The sequence below is a fragment of the Micropterus salmoides genome, unplaced genomic scaffold, assembly GCF_014851395.1.
Source record: "Micropterus salmoides isolate LMB-PRFRI ecotype aquatic unplaced genomic scaffold, ASM1485139v1 Ms_hic_scaffold_1851, whole genome shotgun sequence".
Classification (NCBI taxonomy): Eukaryota; Metazoa; Chordata; class Actinopteri; order Centrarchiformes; family Centrarchidae; genus Micropterus; species Micropterus salmoides.
This window is the reverse complement of record NW_024040986.1, coordinates 12,501-35,163: the sequence shown is the minus strand read 5'-3', so window position 1 is coordinate 35,163 and position 22,663 is coordinate 12,501. Positions and strand designations below refer to the sequence as shown.

At 41.9% G+C, this 22,663-nt stretch overlaps 1 protein-coding gene across 1 annotated transcript; it reads right to left on the bottom strand.

Annotated features, from left to right (window-relative positions):
- Nucleotides 1-742: 742 nt before the first annotated feature.
- On the bottom strand, nucleotides 743-19,634 carry LOC119909723 (semaphorin-3F-like; the record flags this gene model as incomplete). The annotated part of the gene is given in 18 exon segments (XM_038727939.1): nucleotides 743-783; nucleotides 785-876; nucleotides 1,140-1,207; nucleotides 1,608-1,714; nucleotides 1,716-1,766; nucleotides 2,754-2,795; nucleotides 2,983-3,071; nucleotides 4,174-4,396; nucleotides 4,648-4,792; nucleotides 4,942-5,011; nucleotides 10,206-10,320; nucleotides 11,495-11,634; nucleotides 11,899-12,018; nucleotides 15,210-15,303; nucleotides 17,058-17,147; nucleotides 18,425-18,544; nucleotides 19,038-19,100; nucleotides 19,469-19,634. Coding segments are annotated over 18 exon segments (1,760 nt in total), but the record flags the coding sequence as incomplete, so codon positions are not given.
- Nucleotides 19,635-22,663: the final 3,029 nt, after the last annotated feature.

The following is a 22,663-nucleotide window of genomic DNA, read 5'->3' as shown; positions in this document are numbered from 1 at the left end:
TTGTATTTAAACTTAACTTGTACTTAAATAATGTATCAATCAAATGTTTTCAACACTAACTCTAGATGTAACTCTATTAATCCATCTCTTTCTGTATGTCCACACCCAGGACTCAATCACAGAATAGGTGATTGGGTGATAGCTTTTTAGCTCAGAATCAGATGTGCAGGGCAAAAGCAAAGTCGGCTCTGCCTGTGGGAATAGAGACCATCCAACGGCATAGTCAATAAAATAGAGGCTGCAACACTACGAGTCTTCCAATAAAACTTTAACTAGTGCCTCAGGTCATATATCATGGCAGAAGGCTTTTTCACAGCTCCCCTTTACGTGTCCTTCCCTTGGGCCTGAGGACAGTCGGAGGTCTGTGTGAGAAATCAGGCATCATTCAATCAGAGCCTGAATCACTTAATCATGTTAACAGATAATCGGAATATAATACAATGGAGTCATTTTCAAATGTGTCACACTGCATATAATCTCTGTCTCTCCATGACAACACAATCAAATTAAACACTGTGGTTGTGGAGTGCCCCCGCCTCCCCCTCCCAGTCCAATATGTCCAAAAGAAATGTTTCATCTGTGGAAATGCTCACCTGCCACTAGCCCATGTCAGTAAGGTTCAAGCCCATGTAGTACTTCAGGAAGTTGATATTGTGCATTATAGTGGATTAATATGCATTAAACTATCCAAAATATATTATGCTTCTATTATGTTTGAGAAATACATTATTTGGTGGCTCACCTCTTCCTGCGATCGCTGTTATCTCTCTGCAGATGCCATTTTGATGACAGCATGTGGAGAGCGGGCCTGACACTCCAGGAAGGTACTGCTTCCCTCCACCCCATACTGCACCATCTCCAGAGTGTTCTTATTTGCTGCAGGGCAGAGAGAGGCATATCCATGGCAACAAAACACTCATTACCATGAACTCCTTACGACCAAAATCTCAGTTGTAGCAATCAAAGTCATTTTAGCAATACTGCTTTCACAGATTGCCAAAAAGCTGGCTAAAAACACATCACAGCCCATAACAAGGAAACCTTGAAAGGCAATAATGAGATGTGTCATTTATTTCACTCTTCTGAGTCATTAATAAACAAATCGAAGCAAAAGAAGCAGAAAAGAAAAGGCATCTTACCGTTGGAGTTGAAGCCTCTGCATTGGCGGATGGGGTTCCCATACTTGACGTCCTGCCTCCGGCTACGTCTAAAGGGGTCAGACCAGTGTTGCCGAATAAGGAGAGAAAAGATAATAAAGCAACCGCAAGCCATTCAAAGCCATTCAACAATACATAAATCCATTAACGTATCAAAATGTAAATGGATCTAACCGCAAACCAACACATGACATTATGTTGTTATGTCACTGCATTACACAAATGTGAATTCAGATACTGGTTAAACTTGTACTTTCAAATATATGATTTATTAGTGCAGTGTTAACAACGTTTACCCAAGACTATGAAGATTCTATTATTAAAACAGAATATAATGCCATTAAAACAGCCATTCAGGCAGTCTAACGCATCATTCAGCACACCAAGGTCAGTTAGTCAGTTAGTTATGAAGTTAGAGTAGCTCATGCTAACACTGCTGTTGGTGCTCACCTCTTCTGCGAGGCAGAGTAACGGGAGCAGGACTTGCCATCCCAGGCACAATAAGGGTCTCTGGCCAGACAGCAGTCAGCACAGGCCTCACCGTACACATCACACCGCGTGAAGAGCCAACTGGGTCAACCCTATTACAGATGACACATACAGCTGTTGCTGTTGAAAGAGAAGAAGATGGAAAATTGTGTTATACACAATGCTAGAGAACACTTTGATATGAAAATTGAAAAAGGGGAAAGAGAACAGCTGCAGCTGACCATTATGGAAATTTTCAACAGTAAATTTGAAGTTGTACTATGTACTATATATTATATTATAGATATATATATATATATATATATATTATATATATATATATATATATATATATATATAATATATATATATATATGTATATATATATATATATATAGATAGAATATATGTATATATATAGATTATATATATATATATACACACATATATATATATACTACTACATAATAAATGTATATGTATATATATACATATATATATAAATGTGTGTGTATTATATATATATATTATATATATATATATATATATATCTATAATATATATAACATATATATATAACATAGAGCTAAAAGTGCTCTAAATTAAGCCTAAAAACATAATATTCAATGGTTTACAAGATTCTAATTATTATGACCATTATGTTTTTCCATGCAAAAACCCAGATGGATGTAATGACATTAGTGTAAATTCTAGTCTAGTAATCTAATCTATGAGAGCAACAGGCTCTGGATCACTCTGGAGAATATTGAGCTCATCTCTATCAGGTTGCCTTCAACATTTTATGATCAGTTTGAAATTTGTCAGCCTGGCAGGCTGTGTGTAACACAAACTGTCTGTGGAATGATGTCATAGAAGAGGCCAAGTATTGTAATCACATTGAAAGTCAACACTAAACTTTTAATGTCTTTTCCATATTTCTCTCTTCGTTGTCTCCCTCAGACTTACAGCTATTCTGTGAATTATGAGGGGAAGCGGCAGAGAAGCACAGCTGTATACGTGTGCCTGTGACCTTCCAAAGTACATTAATTTAATTCTTTTCTTTGGAGGATGATTTCTTTTGTCTTTATGTCAGCAACAGTTAAAACTCAGTTGCACAGACATGCTTACTCTTTTGGATGAGATCTTCATTGTTGTAATCGGAGTAGGGACCTGGATAGAGAAAATAATTTATTGTGAGTACAGTTTGTTACCTTTGTAGCAGATGAAAATGTATATACAGAGGAACGAGCAAATTGGAAAAAGAAAATAAGAAAATTATATCAAAGGAGCAAAACAGAGAACAAACAGGGAAGTGTAAAGGAGGTAACGTAAAGTATAGAGAAGTATAAAATCTCACCTTGAAAACCTCTACCTCCTCCAGGACCAGCTCCTCAGTCTGCAGGTCATCTCTGGGCAGAACGATGACTTTCTGAACCGTTCCCTTGTCTGTGGACCACAACGCACACCTGTCAGCCACATACCTGCAACCTCACACCCTTCCACCTGTCAACAGCCCCTTGGATTCCCATTTTATTCTTTAAGCAACCTCCAACAAGGGATAATCCTCGTATCAACACTGGCTCCACTGTACTCTTCACCTCTGTTACGTATTTTCTCTTCAGTTTAACCTTCACTCAATGACGTGAAGCTCTGTTCCACTTAGTGTACTCACTGCCGCCACCATGACAAACCTCTTCTGTCAAACTCTCTGCTCCCATCTTGCCTTGACCTATCCTTCTGACATTCCCTGGCCTTCCCTGGCATGTTTGATTTCTGTAAAGAGTACCTGTGAGCAGGATATCTGAGATTCATTATGCGTTCTGCATTGAGCCCCAATGCAGGGCTGAATAGCTGCCTCTGACAGCAGCTGAAAGGACACACATTCCTCCACAATGGTTGCCATCGCACAAACCCATTAGTTTCCTCCCCGTAATGTACAGATGAACAAAGAAGCCAGTTAACTGGCGTGATATGCAACATGTGAGGGCTGCATACTGTGTGGTGGCTGCTGCTCTCAGACTGGGGCCTTATTAAAGGTGCGAGGCATGCAGACAAACTTACACCAGTGGGTAAGATTAAGGTGATGGATATCCTAACTGTAGCCCCCCCCCCCCCCACCATTTCTTTCTCTCCCTCCTGCTGTTGATCCACCCCTGCCCTGCAGGTACAAATCTCCTGTTGTTTACTTCATGTGAATAGAGCGAGGTGCAAACCCTTTGACTGGTTAAATTTCCACTCAGGCACCCAGAGCAAGAATGCTTTTCTGTTAATGATAAATGATTGCAAGGGAGACAAGCCCTCCACTTACATGGGATTTATTTCCAGGGGGGATTTTTCTCTCCATTATTCAGCTTCCCGCTGACACTGTCATTCACCATTCTGACTCTGATCAAAGGGTTCATGAGTTCAGACTGATTTCAAGTACACATTAATCGCTTAAAAATAAACCAAAAAAATCTGTGCTTATTTTATAAGCAGACAAAAAAACAAACAGATTTGGCTCCTTCCCCAAAATTAATTAAAAATTTAAAGTTTACAAAACACTCACCAGTTCCTAAGAACAGCACTTCATAGTTGCCATCTGCAGCCGTCACCTGGTCCACAGTGATGGTGGTGAACTCATAGTCCACATTGGTCCGAACCACCAGGGGGCGCTTGTGTACTGGGTACACAGCATTGTACATGGCAGGGTGATTCCTCATGAAGTTAATCACTTCATCTGGATAGTCCTTAGTGGACTTCATGTTGGGGGTGAAGGTACCTCCAGGGCACTGAAAGAGAAACAGAATTATTAACATTCTGAGCTTTGGTCAAAACCCATGAAGAAGAAAGTACATAATCACACACAAAGTTACAGTAGTTACATTAGTTATAGCGAGGAAAAAAGTACAAAAAAGTGGCTATGCTGAAACCAGGACCTTGTTCAGATGGTTTCTATTTGAGGTCTAACTCAGAGAGAAGTCGTTGTTATGCCAGCTTGCTGTGGGATTCAATGTGGGGTCAGTGTGGATTATAAACTCACGGTGCCGGGTCGAGGGTAGGGGATCTTCCCAGTGTAGGCCACCCACTGGTAATTGGGTCCCTCCTTGTGGGCGAAGGGTCCGTTGAAGACCATGCGGATGTCGGCCATGGAGTAGACACAAACTGCCGAGCCTTTAAAGACAGAGCTGTGAAGTCAAGGAAGAGAAAGAGAAAAAAAAAGGTCAGAAAAATGTATCTTACAAAATAATCAAAATATCCCCCCAAAAAATGTATCTTCAAACGGAGCCTGTTACAGTCATTGTGCATAATACAGTATTTGTTATAGTACACTAACCCAGAGACTGAGAAGACTCCATATATCACAGGATTTTTTGTATCCTGTGTTGGCTGTATGTAAACATCTCCTGTAAGGAAAAAAAAAGAATGAAATCACTTCAGTGCAAACATGGATGAAGGAAACATCATGCTGCACAGCACAAGCACTCTTCTTTACTAATATTTACACAGCTTTTAGTCAATCCAACCTCTCTTAGCCAGAGAGACCCTTAGGCTACACCTCCCCGGAAGGAGTGATGCACTAACAAAGATGCTGAACCTTCATCTTTGTTGAAAACACATGGAACCCACTACTGGATAATGACCAAAGTCAATCTTGTGTTGTGTCTTTATGCTTCCATGAGAGTCCCTGAAATCCATAATGTCATCAAAAGAACAAAGGTCGGGGGTTCATGTGAGAATTTTTGTGCTGCTTATTGAATGCTTGTGTGAATGTGGGTGAGTAATTGCCTTCAGCTTGCCCACAAGACTAAGAGTCTACAGCCATGCTAAAGCCTCCATGAGGCTGTTGAACATCCTCATCATGACAATGCTAATATGCTGCTTATAATCTTAATCTAGCATCTTAATTTAGCATGTTAGTATACTAATTAGCACAAACCACAAAGTACAGCAGATGTCAATGGGGATTTTATTCATTTTGCAGGTATTGATCACAAACAACAGTATTAAAATTTGACCTGTTGATGGCACAAAACTAAAGTTCTTACAATCCAGTAGATGTTGACACAATTCACTAAAAAACAATTGACAAACAGACAGACCGACATTGCCATCAGAGTTATGGCCATAGCGTAGCTAAATAAGATGAAAGGACAGTCCAATATAAATAATAAGAGGTAAAAAAGTGAGTCTCTCTATCCAGACAGACGGCCCTTCCTGCTGATGGAAATATTAGGTGAAAACCACAGCAATCAACTTTGTGCAACAGGAAACTGAACAATGGCCTCAGGAGGGACACTTAAGGTGAAGGTCTTACTGACAGCATAACACATCGAACCCGAACCTTGAGAGGCTTTATCACCTATCCATCCTAAACGAAGCAATCCAATCCAAGCACCAAAGCTCTGATATTTAGCAGTGAATTCAAACAGTCTGGTTCTCTACGGTCTAGACTGGAACAAAACGATTGCTGAACCATCTGAGACTGCTCGAGACGACACAGAAATTCTTTACGATGTGCTGGGATTCTTCCCTTCTTGGGTCCATATCTCATGTCTTCCATTTCGAGGGAAAGGAAATATCTCCTCTGTCCCAAAGGAGAACCGCATCATATAATCTTAAGCCAATTCTGGAGGTCTCTAAATCACCAACACTCACATACTCGACAGGGTGCAACAGGGCTCTGACACTGGACACTGCCTGATTTAGATGATCTCTCTTAATGATACTGAGGAAAAGTCCACAGCAACAAATAAAGAAGAGCTAAACATGTGATGGGTGATAAGTCTCACTGTTTGGTACCTGACCTAAATACTAGTCCCAGGAGGCAAGTTCACTGCCAACAGTAGGACAAGGGCCTTCGGCACAAAATGGAGAATGTGCTCCCAACCCAGTTGTGCAGGGAAACAACCGCAGAGTAAAAAACATGATTGGTGAGAGAGTCAACAAGCGAGAGATGGAACGATCAAGCTAAAAATATGACTATTAGGGTTTGGAAACTGTGGAAACAGAAGTAGAACTGATTGACACAAAAAAAGGATACCGATTCAGATTTATGCACTTGCAGTCCCTTAAAGACCAGAATGAGAAATTAGCTGTCAGGTTGCTATGCAGATAGAATGATACATGGAGGGTGTGAGCATTGTCTTTGAATGTGAAGTGCTAGTTTCTGGTCCACAGTAGTGAGTCTGTACAGTCAAGCCTTCCTCTGGGGACCGTCTACAACCATGAGCTCATTCCTGGAGAAAAGGATAAAGCTGAGAGATAGCAAGAACAATGTCCTCATTTCACAGTAGCTACCAAATTCACAAAGCCACACCCATACACACACACACACACACACACACACACCATTATGCCATCTTCTACAGCTGCCGCAGCTGGAGCAGTGGAACGGTCATGGGTTAGCATGGACGCAGCACGACGGGCTGTCATGGGTGTCACACAACAGATGATCCTTGTCATGACATACAGCTGTTGCGCTGCAGCAATGAACAATTTACACGCAAGGACACAGTGTGTGAACATGGAGTCAAGATACCGGTGAGGCCGAGATAGAGCTATCACGGAGAGTCGCTAACAGATCAAGGCTTCAGGAAAACATGGGGGAACAATGTGATTTGCTCTAAAAGCTATCCTGACTTAGCTCCAGGGGAACTTGTATGTAAATACCAGCAAGGAAAGGATCCAGAGTCCACAACCATTTTTCTTATGTTTGTATGGCAATAAAATCTCAGCTGCCATACACGCCATTTCCTGAAATATGATCACATTTTGTATTTCATTTAATTTTTAAAAGAATCTGCTGTCCAATCCTCTTAGTGCCTCTCATTCTCTTCACATTTTCTCTTCTAATCTCTCTTGGTCTGCCTTTTCACCTCTCCAGCTATTGATCATATACTTTTTTTAAAGTATTCCACATCTAAAATACAGGAGCTTCTTTTTACTTTTGTATGCTACTGAGTAAAAAAGCAAGTGATTTAAATCCCTGTTGCTTCATTTAGGAACCAGTTTACAGGTAGAGCCAATAACTGCTAAATATTCCAACTGTAAAAACTCCCCAGGTCTCAGGAGTGCTTTGTACATGAGACTACCATGCCAGGAATACAGCTGGTCTGGACATTTCAACAAACTTCTCAGTCATTTTATTAAAACTCTTAAAGAAAGGGAGAAAGTTTAAGAAACTTCTCACTCAAGCATGGCTATATTTCTAAACTTGTCCTGGCTTGAAACTGTTTTCAGCAGTGTAGTGTAATGAGTCTACAGAGCGTCCTCACTACATGTGGAATGTACGTAGAAGCTTAAGAAGTAGTTTAACAATATTGGCTTTCTTGCCAAGAGTTTTGATCTGGATGCAGTGACTTCCTCCACTGGTTTCATCGCAAACACTGTCACCTTTAGATTTTGTTTTTTATACAGATAAACCATATATAATATGTCAATTATAACCTTTTTACACCAAAATTAGCACACACTGCATATGCAGGTTTTTTTTCAATTAAACAGGGTTAGTAAACTCTTGTGTAGCCCAAAGACTGTCTTAAAATAGACCAGAAATGCTGTTCTGGTTAACAGCATTGTGCTGGGCAGGTGACGGGTGTGTTTGCGGTGACAGATGTCACAGCACAGATATAAAGTCCCAGCTGACGGACTGTAAGCCTAGCATGCTAATGCATACATACATACATATATAGGTATCCACAGGTAGAAACAGATGAAAGCGTGCTGATTGTACCATTAGTGGGCTTTTTGTCTTGGGGCTTTAGTGAGCTTTAGAGGTACTGGTAGGTTGATTTTGTTACCTTTGGACAGAGCCAGACCAGCTTATTTCTTCTGGCTGTACCTTCTTATTAAAAATACAGTCATGATAGTGGTATCTAATCATATTTCTCAAAATGTCCAATCTTCCATTTATAACCTACATAAAATGTGCAATAGTTAAAGAACAATTTCCGCTTGTGAAATTCTACAATCTCCACTTCCTGTCGTAAACTCTCCAGCGACAAAGCTTTATAAACATTCAAACTAGACAGTAAATGTGAAGTCATTTGCATGAAACTCAATTGTATCCAATTAGTGTCCCCTCTAGGCATCCTTGGCAGTGATGGCTGCTCTGCAAACTGACATGTGCAGTCTTTCCTTCTCCATGGTCATGTCTAACTTATAATGCCTGTCATTGGTCATTCACCATCCTGTTCCACTGCACATTTACAGCCTTATTCAAGCAATATCCTTAAAATCATCAACAGTGCCAACAGCTGGCGACTCTCAGACTCGCTCACAGAACCACTTTGCACAGCACACCCGTGTCAACACTGAACTGACCAGTAAAGACAGAACCGTCATTTGTAATGGCAAAGTGAGCCCATCCCACTCAGAACCGCTTTCACATCGTTTAGGTGAAGTGGCTGCACACGAAAAGGCCACAGAGTTTTCAAGTGTGTGTCACTTTTTCAGTTGTTCAAAGAGGGATAAAATAAATTCACCTTAAAAAAAACAAAGCAGCGCTTTCAGAGAGATAAAAAGCAAGGAATGTGTCAGCCGGAAAAAAGAGACAAAAAACTATCACCAGATTCACTTTCCATTCTTGAGATTAGTTCAAGAGCAACAGTAGCCTCACGCATCAGTCCCCTATCACTCTTTGGCACTATTTTAAACCAGTGAGACAGAAAGAGAAAGAGCTTTCCCTGGAGAGGCTAATAGTCTCACATTCACAGACATTCCTGTTTTGTGATCTGATCTGCCTGCCATCAGGCCACCCCCTTACACACAAAAAAAACAGACACTTTTGTTTAAGACATCTTGAGAGAAAATGACAACTACAGCGGTGGGATTATGTGTGTCATTCCCATTACTGTATGCTGTATGGACTATATGATGGAAGTGGGCTGCCCTATGGGCCAAGGACTGAGCTCTGGTGTGTGTGTGTTTGCACAAGTGCTGCAATAGAAGCAGACCCCGTCAAAGACTATTCTCTACTTAATATTTCAGATGTGATCATACATGACAGCAACCTGAAAACGAATATGTTTGAAATAAATCCAGTCATGTCATATTTGTCTTTTTTTCTTTGCCATTCAATACCTACTGTCAAAATGATTAACTGCACACAGAACAGATTTAGTTTCTTTCAAAAAACAGGGTGTAAGCTCTCCACTTATAAAGAAAAAACCTTTACTGGACTTTTGGGGGAAAGTAGTACTTCTACGTTCAAACAAATTTCACTATTCCATGTCACAGATAGACACAATCATGTTTTAATATCTATATGCAATATACATATAAGCTTTTATATTTATTGTTCTAAACACCTGCTCATTCTCTGGACTGTAGATGTCACCTTGGGGCCTGGGGAATAAAAATGCTTTTATTTCCTATTCTGACAGTTTATAGACCAAATGATTGCTCAATTAACAGAGACAATAATGTACAGATAAAAAAAAAACACCTACTGAAAAATCAGAGTAAAAGACATCACTAGTCTGACAGCATGTTTTATTGACCAGGAAGTCTATACAACACCTCCCACCCACAACCTACAGACCTCATCTGAGAATAGTGAAAGGAACCAAAGCGTAATGTCAAGGTTTTGGTACTCACGGAGCTCATCAAAATGCGTCTCCATGCCGTCGGCCCCTGGCACCGAACAGATGAGCCTGGCCTTCAGGAAGGTGCTCCACTTGTTGACCAGACAGCAGTGGCCTCCATCATCATTCTGTATTCGAGAGGGTGGAGACACAGTTTCTCCATCACTCGCTCAAACTCACATCCTAATGAAAACAAACCCAGGTGGAGCCACCCACACACAATATACAGTACATGTTGGTTTGCAAAGCCAGGAAGCTAAAAGGAGTGGGGGTAAACACTGTCTCCTCCTATTTAGACTCTTCCATCTGTGGTGGAGCGAGGCCAGAATCTATCCCAGTAAGAAAGAGCTGAGACCAGTATGTGCTTTATAGTCCTCCTCCATAGTCAGCATCTTTAAAGAAAGTCTCGCTCATGAGGAAGCATGTATCTTTTAATATTTCTTTTTAATGGTGGTTGCAGGCTTCACATTCTTCACGCACTTCTGATGAATCCCATTTTGGGGGCTGAAATGTTTTCTTAATTTCCAGTGTAATTACAGTATATGACTGAGTGTATTTTTGGTGGTGTCCAGGGTGCCGCGGATGGCACTAAGAGTATCCAGATGCGTGGCGAAGTAAGAATGACAGGACTGGGTCTCTGGAGGCCGTGGCAGAGCCCACTGAGAGGGGGATGAGTGTTTGTGTGCAGGGTCAGAGCCTGACCCCCTCAAATAAATACAATGGGGAACAGCTGAGGTGATGAGCACACATACGCCACATTTTCTCACTCATTCCCGTGCTCATACACCCGCCGCAATGCTCACACATGCACGCAAACCTATAAGGGGACACATACACTCACACTCACACTATGAGGTGCCAGATAAGCTACCCAGAGACAGTTGTTGTTATTTGTTTGTTGCTCAGCTTGCTTTGTATTTCTAGAGCACGCAGGCTTTTGTCGAGGAAGTCTAGTTTAAATGATTAGGACTCTAAAAGACAGGCAGTGAGTTATTTGTTGGCGTGTACACTAAAAGCGCCAAGTTTTTTAGGACTACCAGGGAGTAGAGGTCAGAAGATCACAGGGTCAAAGGTCAAAGGGCAACCTCACAGACAGAGGGATGCATTGTAGACAGGAAGGTTAAAGACACATGTGGATTCCAGCACATCAGCGTTGGCCAAATACAAGTTCTGCGCCCATAAACATTCAAACCCAGTGGGTGACTTGCCTCAGGAGACTCCAGCCTGTTTTTCATATCCATGCAGGTTTTTCTTTTAATTATGTTTACACCAACACAAACACGCCTCTCACTGTGTACACACCAGGCAGATGCGTCCTATGCGGGACTGGGTCACAGGACTCTGGCCCATCTCAGAGGACTTCTCCCGGAAGAAGAAATACAGCTTGTCGTCATTTCTCTCCGCGCTGTCGGGGATGAGGTGTACGTGGATGAAAGTGGGGTCTGTGGGGAAAAGAGGTGGTGAGTGGTTTAGGTAGAGGATGACTTTGGGAAAACATCTGGCTAAAATATTTTATAAACTTTCGGCATTTCCTGTTTATCACTTGTTGAGTGATTCTAAACATATGCAAACACCAGAATCTCTTCAATTCAGCTTTACATTTGGAACCCTGTTTGGGATTGTATGCTGAAAAATCATGCTGGAAGGCTGCACAAGCTGGATGAAACCCCTATGTATCATTTGTAGGTTAAATAGGAGGAAGTTACCATTTAACCATCTGGAGTTGTACTGATCTGTTCGCATGGCGGTCTTTGTCCCCAAAGTACGGAAAATGGCAGAGTCTGTTCCCATAAAGTCAACATAGACCCCAGCATACAGTTCACCATCTGAGAAAGAGAGAAAAAAGTTAATTTTAGTGAAATTCCTTGACTCTGACATTATTCCAGCACCACCCTTGGCACAAAACACCAAGGCTTTGATTTAAAAATGTATATTTAGAACCCAACATTTCAGAACTCTTTATTCCACCACACAGAAGCTCAGCATAACAAAGTCATCATCTACACATTTGTGTTCATTTAGACACAAAGTGGATAAGTTAATGATACTGTATAATCAAGATGCAAGTGATCATTCCTCAAAAGGCTGCAAGGCAGAATAATATTTCACAGGTCTCATAGTTTTTTTTTTTTCCTAGAACGGAAGTGTAATTTGCTTGGAAGGTTTCTGGAAAGGAATATCTAATTGGTTATTAATTACAGGGGAAATGGAAGCCTTCAATTGACTATTGGCTGATCACGTCCCCTTTAGCTGCTGTTGTATGTATATATATATATATATATATATATATAAAGTAATTTTGGAAACAATTTAGCTTCAGTTTCAAACAAATGTAAACCAAAGCAGGCCTCTTATTTTATGCCAACTAGCCTACCGTGGATTTTGTCGGCTGAAATCATCAACTGTCATTAACAGATTTTATTACCTGAAGCTAGCTAGTGTAAGCTAATGCTTATGCCAAAAGTTGAGAAGTTGGTTTAAAAGTCTGTCTCTTTTTAAAGTTCTATTCTAATTCATCTTTAAGCCTGTAAAAAAGTCCTACATATGCAGAAGTTCACAATGAAATAAGGAGCTGCATTGTTAGTGTATTGTAGGGTAGAGCTAGTTAGCCCTTGTATTACAGTACAGTACTATAAACAACATTGTGATTGTTTATTATATGTTATTTACAGTATTAACAGTTTCAAAAGGTGCTTCATGCTTTTACTGGAGAAAAGGATTTAAGGATGAGGAATAATTAAGTTTGGCTGAAGTTATGGGACCAAGCATGACAAGCTGCTAACGTTACTCTTAACTCTGATATAATATTATCATAGCTCCCACAAGGTGGATGTTCCTGAACGCAACCGCATAACCGCCAAATAATGTATTTAGACATGCCCCTTGCCTTTGGAAAAAACATGGTTACTAGTGGTCACAGTAACCACTGTAAGCTTGTTAGTCAGATGTACTAATATTTGCAATTTACAGTTTAAGCTATCCCTTACACTTCATTTTCTCAATTATAATTGGTTGAGTAACCGAGATTTTTCGAAAGTTATTCAAGGTTTTACCAAAGTTTTAGTCAGTGCACAGCAGGTGAACTGAACAAAACATTTATTTGTGTTTCAGTGTAGTACACTGCAGACAAGAAAAATGTTTAATATATAAAGTGGTAAGGTGGTAATGGTGCAGTGCAGACACCTTTGGTGTGGGAGACCTGGGTATAGTGACATATTCCACACATCCCTGAGCAAGACCCTTAACCTTTAGATGCTCCAGAGGCATGCGATCTCTGATATATATAGCAATTGTAAGTTAATTATTAAAGACTACATGTGCTTGTGCTTTAAAATGGATTTCTATGAATTACTCATTAAGATTTGACCATTTCTTTCAAGGAACTTTTTGTGGAAACAGCTTGTTTGCTTGGATTTTTCTGGTTGTCTTCTTAAAAGTAAAATATAGTGTTACCGAAAAAAATGCTCAAACTTCCCGAAACAGCCTTCACACACACTCCATAAAAATATAAAATATGAGGACATGTGTGCAGACTGACAAATGTATTCAACAGGCTTGTTAAGCCACAGGAAGTCAAGGTGTTGGTTCTACAGCTGCTGCAAGGGCCCCACTGTAGAGCAGGTGTGACTGTCATAGCTCTCGGAGATGGAGTAAGGAGACAGCAGGAGGTGGAGCAGAGGAAACAAAAAACACTGTCCTACCAGCATTATATTCAATGTCATGGTCCTGGGCAGCGCTATATGGAGATTGATGATGTATCATTAAAATGTCCACGGATGATGGGATGCCTAATGTGGCGGAGAGCTGAACAGTCTGTGGTCAGTGGTAAATCTATTGTCGTGGTACAGGGTTCTTAATCCTTATCAACACTAACTACAGTGTCCCTTGTATGATGCTAACTGGTGGAAGTGGGAGGTAAATCCATCTTGGATGACAGTACTGATTCCATACTGGTCAGCTGGCACTGCGCTAATGTGGGAAAGCAGTGCCAGTGATTTACACCCGCTGTCTCACCCCACAGAGAGAAGATTGCCTTTCACTGATGGCAACTGTGGAATCTGGAGCTGACTAAGTGACCTTGGGCAAAGGGACAGAAGACACCAGCGTCATGACTACTACAACAGATATTACTATAACAGGATGGATAGATAGATAACAAAAGTGAGAATACACTTATGTCCACACTCTTATATAGTAGAATACTTATTATATAATTTATTTATGATATTTTGGTCTAATAACTCTCCTGAAACATACCCACATTATGACAGAGTACATAATGGGTGGTAAACTAAAAGCAAAACTAACTTAAGTGTAACCTCCAGATTAGCTTCAATGCTCATTGTTATTGATTCTCCAAATGGGCCTCTACTGAAGGAATGAACAACATTTTTCCAGAAAATATTCCCTCATTTAATGTTTTGATGATGGCAGCGGTGAGTGCAGTCTAACATGATGATCATTTTCATACCCCATCACACCATTCAGTGACCCCTTTTAATTGAAGAGTCTGCATTTGTCATGTTTCTCCACTCATTTATGCGGGGTTTCCCTTTAATTTGTGACCCATCTGTAAATTTGAATGTTGACTATTACAACACATGCAAATACTCAGGCTTCATGGGAAGTAAGCCACTAATTCACCAATGAGGGATTCACATATTAATAGGTGCATGTTATTGTGCTCATCGCCAACCTAACAAGGAAAGAAAAAGTTCTAAAGCTCTAATGATTGGGCCGATTAAACTAAGCAGCTCACTGTGGGAAAGGGGACACAGAATTGAAAGGACACTTGGCCTCAACTTCTTGACTTCTTCAATGGCAGGGGATAAATATTTCTGTTAACAAAGTTTGCCAGAAATATAAATTGTGAGTCGCAAGAGGACCATATAAAGAAACAGGAGAAGAAAAAGATGAAGAATCCATAAGGGATGTCAATGCCATCGCTATGAAGACCGCTGGGCCTGACTGTACCCGTGCTTACTCCCTCATGTGAGCAAACCAAGATGATACTCACTGATCAAAGCTGACACGCTGTTGAGCTTCGGGTCATAGGAGCACTTTCCCTTCCCAGATTCCACTTTGCCCGGCTCCAAATGGAAGATTTCTTCCTGAAATGGAAAAATCATATGGAGACGGCAATAAATTCAGCACTCTTCATCTTGTCACTGTGATTCCCTTGTGTAGGGAAAATGAGGCACAAATGTGCTCCCTCTGACTCCTGTGGGACCTTTACGGCCTGACGGGGGATGAAGTATTTGAATAATGAGCGTGCATTCATCCAGAAAAATACATGCGGGGAAAGCAAGGAATTTCATATCCATCTCTGTGCCTCTCTACTGAGGATAACAATGTGTTGTGGGCTGCTTCTCTCAGCATAATAAACTGTGTGCCAAATATCTCTCAGCTTCTTGGTGCCCATGGCTGTGCAGGCCTACTGCTGACACCTGTAATCCAGCACAGTGAAAACAACCTGGGATGGAGGCTGGATGACTGATGCTCACTGCTTGTGGCATCCCTGCACGCAAGCACTGAAAGGTGATTGGCAGGAATTTGAGTATGAAAGTGGGGGAAAATGAATCAGTGGCATGCAATGACATGTCCTGTAGCCCCGCCTCAGAGACCAAAGCATGTCCAATGCCCATTTTTCTCTCCCGGTGGGTACAGAGATGGAGACATCTCTGTCATTGTCCATCAGCACTAAAGCAGGGGAGAGAATATGGCACTGTGCCAAACTCACATCATTGGCTCATATACACACACGCACACACACACACACACTTGTGCAATTCCCTATTCATCTTTGATTAAAATCACCACTCGTGCAAATCAGAAGGTGCTGGCAGCTCACTCCGAGCCATGCCAGATGTTGATGTGTAAAAAAAGGTCACAAACATTTATGTGTACCAGAGGGAAACTGTGCCCTGAGCGCGTTTTTAAAACCTTGCTGTAAAGTATGACCCTTCAGAAAAGTTGCAACATATTTAAAAAAAAATCAGACTACAAAAAACTTGCAACATTTTCAAAGTGTCCCACTTCACCTAAAGCCGTTATGTCCTTCATAAGTCTCTTTCTGTGTTTCAGAGTGCTTGGAGAGCTCAAACAGTGGAGACATGTTCAAGTATGTGGCTCTTTTATTTCCTTTGCTGCACAGCTAGTTGGCTACAGATGGCTGGTGTTTGCTCTGGGCTAACAGAGCCTGCTGTGGGAGTGGGTCAGATGCTGACTAGTCCTGCCGCCTCTGTGGGAGATACTGCACCACATTCCTACAGAAGGTGGAGGGCTCGGTGGGGTGAAGGACTGATGGGTGGGACACCCTGCATTGTGTCAGATAAGCGGGATGAATGATTCTGGTATCTGATGTTCATGGAAGCTGCTAAATAGATACTAAATAAAAAATTAATATGCCATGCAGTGAACAGCAGTGAAAGCCTGTTTAATTAAATCTGTGCCTCGCAAAAGTCATCAGAATTTTTTAGCAGCCTGAGAAGCCATTTCCACATGATAACCCACCTTTCATGCAAAATATGACATTTAGCACAAATGCAAAGCACAAAAAGGACAATGGCAGATATGAAGGGGTGCTCAGACAATGAGGCTTACACAAAGAAAATATTGTACGAGTGAAACACGGGAGAGACAAAAGGACATGAAAATAAATGCGATTCCATACTACACAAAACTTTAAGATTGTGCACGGACTGGAAATGATGCATGCCAAATGTTTCAGAGACAAGCGAATGATGGTCAAATTAAAGATGGTATGGAGAAAATGTGCTCAGACACAAAGAGAGGGAGTGGCTGCTGGTGACCACGAGCCCAAGCAGTATGCAGGGCTGCGGTGCAGACAGGGCCCACATCGCACCTTTAGTCCAAGTGTCTCGTGCACCGCGCTGGGTTCAGCTGCGCGGCTAGCCCTTCCTCTGGCTTGGGCCATCTGCAGATACATGGACGTCTAAAACAAGAGACAGCAACACAGTCTGGATGTTACGCCAAAGATGAGGAAGGATCGAGGACCTTCCCCACCTCCATTTGCATCGCTCGAGTCTGTCCTGACTTCCACACATGATGTAAAACCCCTTAACCCAATAGTATTGAAATAAATGTAATGCAAGTGCATGAGGAAAATATATATGTGAGTGTGCAAGATTGTACAGGGAATGTGTGTAGCTTTATTTGACCAGATGGTCAAAAGGGCAACCACAATAATCCTCAATCCTGTGGTTGAGTCAAGAAAGTCTCTCACAGTATGCTACATACAGTGTATTCTCCTCAAATCTGCTGCCAAAGAAAAACATTTGGCTATTACAGTTTACAAAAGCTAGAGGCTCCTACTTTAAGAATAAACGCCACAGTGGAGTGATCAAATGAAAACCATCCAAATTAATTATCAATTTTTTTAATGTATGTCAAGATATCTGTGTGCATGCATCTGTGTGGAGTGAATCATGTCATGTTTTTGCAATCATAGTGCAAACTCCCCAGCCCAGCTGAGAAAGGTGCTCATGGGGGGACGAATCAGACCTGTCGGTTCAATGTGACGGAGAAAAAAACAGCCTTCTCATTAATGGACTAGAACTGGAACATTCCACTGGCACCCCATAACGGGAGTTCCCACTTCCAATTACCCAACGTCTCACATGGTGGAGGCTGGCGGGTGGCCTGGAAGGATGCATGAAGGGGTGGATGGTGAGGGAATGGATGGAGGCCCTTAGTTAGTAAAGGGTCATGTAGGAACCGGATGCAACAAGGGACTCATGCAAGCAGCACTTGCCATTGCAATTTCTCCGCACCGCACTTTATATCTCAAGGGAAAGTCCAATGGGAAATTTACTTTTTATTTGTCCTTTTTAAAAAGTCCCCTGGTCATCATTAGGGAACAAGTGTGATATTTAAAGAAGAGTGAGGTGTTAAAGGGGAGTATGGTAGTGATGCCTGGTTTGGTTTAGGAAATTCAAGAGCTTTAACAGCTCACTGGGGATGACAGCTGTGTGTTGGTAAAGCTGTGGTGGCTGCATTGCCAGACACAGAGACATGGTACCTCAGGCAGGCTTAATGATGGAGGAAAATCATCGTAAAGGGAACCTAGCGTAAGGTGCATGGAGTAAGAACTTGTGTAAAAATGAGAGGCCGAGCAATGCCAATTATGATGCAGAAGGAGAAAAATATTTGCTAAGTTGACAGAGAGATCACTTTCTTGGCTTGTACATTCCTCTAGTCTTTAATCCTAACCTGAGGCTTGCGTCCACGGTTGACGAAAGTACAGACTGGGTTATAAGCTCCTGTCCCACAGATGTACAGCTGAGTCCGGTTCCATGGCTCGATCAGACGGATGAAGTTTGCACACTCATCCTGGAGACAGAAAGCCCAGACACAATTAAACTGCAATAAACATCTAAACACAAAGACATTCATAGTCATATTGGTACACATCCTGCAGATTTACCAAATGCTCAAGTGACAAAAAAATTTACCGGTACTGCACCAGTACATAATATTGTGTGTGCATCTATATATGTTTGGACAATATATCAGTGGTGTTGTGCTGCCCACTCTGGCCTGGCAGAGAGGACGATGGTGAGATTGACTGGACTTCTCTGCTCTAATCCATTCCTGTCTCCTTGGCTAGACAGAAGGGAACCGACGCTTTTACTGGGCCAAGTCCGAACTCCACAGGTGAGTGCTATTTTTACAGGTTCCTCATATTAAAACCACTGTGCACAATGGAGGGAGCTGTATGCTTTTAATGCTCTACATTTCTTTTTTCAGCCTATCAAGTCGATGGAAATCAGCTCAGCTGAATGACCCTGCTGAGGCTATGAGTGCTGTCAACAGCCATACTTACATTGGCGTCTTTCCCACTCACAAGGCACTCCATCCTTCTTCGTTCGGACACTGGCCAGTGGATCTGCCAGGGGGAAACAGAGAACATTTTATAGTTACAATCCAACCTGTTATACATCACTGGCATTTATGAGATTTCTGGGCTAAAATTGCAAAAGGGATATCCACCCAGGCTAATATTAGTCCGGTTGGGATTGTTATAACCCAATTACAGTGTTTTAATGACCCGACACAAGAAAAAGTGCACTCCAACAAAAACTAGACGTGAGCTTAACAAAATGGCTGCTGCTGGGGCAATAGAACAGAACATTTTGCCCCTGGGGCTTCTGTTGTAGCACTGAGGTAAAGGCGCTTGCTTCATCCCAGTGTAACAGCCAATTTGAGGGGCCAGAGTGTAGGGGGAGGGGAGACCGAGCATGGGAATGGTCTTACGATATGTGGGTCCTTGTTGATGTCATGGAGGTCCAGGGACAGGATGTGGTCCTTGCTGCCAACATACATGCGGTCATGGTCCTCATCCATACGCAGGATCCGATAGTCAGATGTGTTGAGGAGGTAGGCAAAGTGATGAGCAGTGCCGGTGGATCTCAGCTCTGTATGGAGACAGAAATATATCCATTAATGACACTTGTGGTGCACATGCACATTTTAACACACACATGCATGCACAACTGACACATTCCTCATGCCACTCCTGCAAGCCATGTGGAGTTATCTGATGGTTTTCCACCAGCACTGTTGTAACTTAACACCGCACATTAGAGACAAGCGCTACTGAGTGTCTGTCACACTGTGTTGATGGCTTAATACCGCCTGGTGGATCGGAAGATCTAGAAAGTCTTTCATCATTGGCTGTCTCAGACACAGTTACAGATGATGTTTACTACGAATACATACCATCTATAAGGTAGGGTAAGGTGGATCTACTGAGTTTACATGGGTTTAAGCTGCTCCATGATTAGTTGGACACCACTCTCTGAAGGTCAGAGGAGTGTGCGACTTTGGCAACACAATACAGTCCACATGTCCTCTCATGTCAAGAGTAACCCAATCTTCCGACAGCCCTGTGTTGGAGTGTTTGTTTGATATGTTCTTCTTGGTTCAGCAACCATGAACAGGCAGGGCAGAGAGGCCACTGCTAGGACATCATAGGCCCCATGCCGCACCATAGACAAACACACACCTCCACAATCTATAGGGGAGAGGCATTAGAGGGTGGCACTCACATATTGTTGGACAAACACAGAGGTTTCACTCAAACAGCAGGAAAGTCCCATTTCACTGTTTAGCTTTATTCTACAACCAACAGACCACAGAAAGCTGAAAAAGGGAACCCCACTTTGAGGTTACCCCGAGTTCTTTTGTGTTGATTTAGCAGCCAAAAATGTGGTGAAGGGAAACCAGAGGATAAACTGTCAAATACAGTTAGCTTTTGTTTAACTGTTTACGAATAATATATAAGAACAGAGATTTGCTAGTGTAAAATAAAAGGAAGGAAGCGTGAAATGTTGTCAACGTGGGGCGTCAGACCTTAAAAGCAACACTCTAGACTTATAAAAATAATAATCATTTCAAGATCTGAAAATGTTTCGGGCAGTTGATAAATAACCACATATTTTTTGCAAGCGCTCTATGTGCAGTCATGTTTGAAGTTACTGAGAAACATTCCTGTGAGGTTGTTAGGCGGTTCTGCAGAAGAGGTCTGGACACCAAAGCATGCGAAGCCATCAACATGTCCACCATTGGGGCCTTAAAATAAACACCATCTAGAGACCTTTTTAAACAGACTCCCGGTGGAATCTGATATTACCAGTCTTTCCAGCCAGATCTAAATTTAACACGGGGTTACGTCAATAAGCAAAGATTAATAGCATTAGATTTGCTATATTTGTACAGTTTGATTTAGTAACTGTGCCCACCAAAGGTGTGTTTACAGGTCAGCGGAGTGATTGACAGCTGTCATAGCCCACAGCAGAGGAGCTGCAACATGTGGTCCAACCCTGTGATTATTTGTTTTGGAGACTTAAGTTGAATGATGAGTCCCCATACACTCTAGCTGTGTTTATGTGTGTGTGCAGAGAGAGTGAAACACATTGGATAAGAACGCATTGTACACACACACACACAGACACATATTCCATAGGCAGGTTGAAGCCCTTGCTGAAGCAGGTTTTCAGCAACTCCTCACTGTGTTTGCTGTCAGAGTAGCTGGATGGGACCATCTGTCAGCTGAAGAAGGACTGTGAACAGTGCACAGGAGCAACACTTTCTATAGAGAGCTGCACATTAAGGAACAAACCCAAATGTAATCTAATCTCATAATCATAGGAGCATGTCCAAATTCTACATCATAGCAAAAATATGGCCCACTGTAATAAACTCTGATGGAATATCTTTCCTCACACCTTATCCTCCATATCTAATTGCAATGTAAACTGCATCACAGAGAGCTATGCCTGTTAGATTATGGTGCTGCAGAAATCAAACCCTCCAGAAAACCTTCTATTTTGAAAGAATGAATCAGAGCTGACGTATCTTTAAGAATTTAAGGGTTTCTAAGGCTCTACAGGAGTGATTCTGCACAGGACTTACATATGGAGCTCATGCTAAAGCCAAAATGCCATTGGGCCTTTTGGTACCATAAGAATGAAACTGTTGGAACCCTCTAACCATGAGATAAAATTAGAAAAATAAAGTGTGAAGTCATTCCAGCTATTCTGTCAGCTTTTCTCAGCTCAGTCCCAAAGTCAACTGCCGCCTCAGGGACGGGCATTGTGCTCCTATGAAATGTTGATCGAGGACGTACAATGGCCGCAGACTGAGCTCGGCTACTACACTGCACCGGAGGTCAGGCCGCCTGTGAAAACGAGCCCAGCAGGTCCCTAGACTGAGATTGGTTCCAGGCAAACACCCAGTCACAATCAGCTTATAAAAGACGCTCAAAGAAACTGTGCTGCTATGTACCAGATCAAGACTGATGCTGAGGAGTGGTTCCTGTGGTGCCTATATTGAAAATATAAAGAGGAATTTGTACAGTTGTGTTAAAGGATGTGGTAATTCCCCGAAAGCAACAGAAGCATGTTTGTGCTGCATTAATAATAATAATAATAATAATAATAATAATAATAATAATAATGCATTTTATTTAATGGCGCCTTTCATAGCACCCAAGGTCACCTCACAAACAATACACAGACATATTACTCACACATTTGAGGTTAAGTTTCAAATGACAAAAAGCAATTTGCAAATAGATCCCTTATCTGCTCAACCAGTCACGTTTTATTGAGCTCAGATACATCTGACCGCACAGAGTTTCCCCTGCAACACACAACTACATACTCACAGTAGGAGATTACAATTTTGAACAGGAAAGGCTCAGAGAGGCTACACTACTGCGCTCTTTGTCAGCCACATTAGAGCATGGCAGCATTTTCCGCACACACAGACTTATCCTGGAGATTTAGAGGCTGGGAGCAGCGTACAAGTGTGTCTATTAGAGCCAGATAAACCCTTAAAGTAGTCCATTACTGCGTGTACGGTTTAGGTTCACTCTGGGGGGTCTGCACACAAACAGCGGGGACTTTGTTTCGGGAACACACCACTTCCCCTGTGGAATGGCAAAGG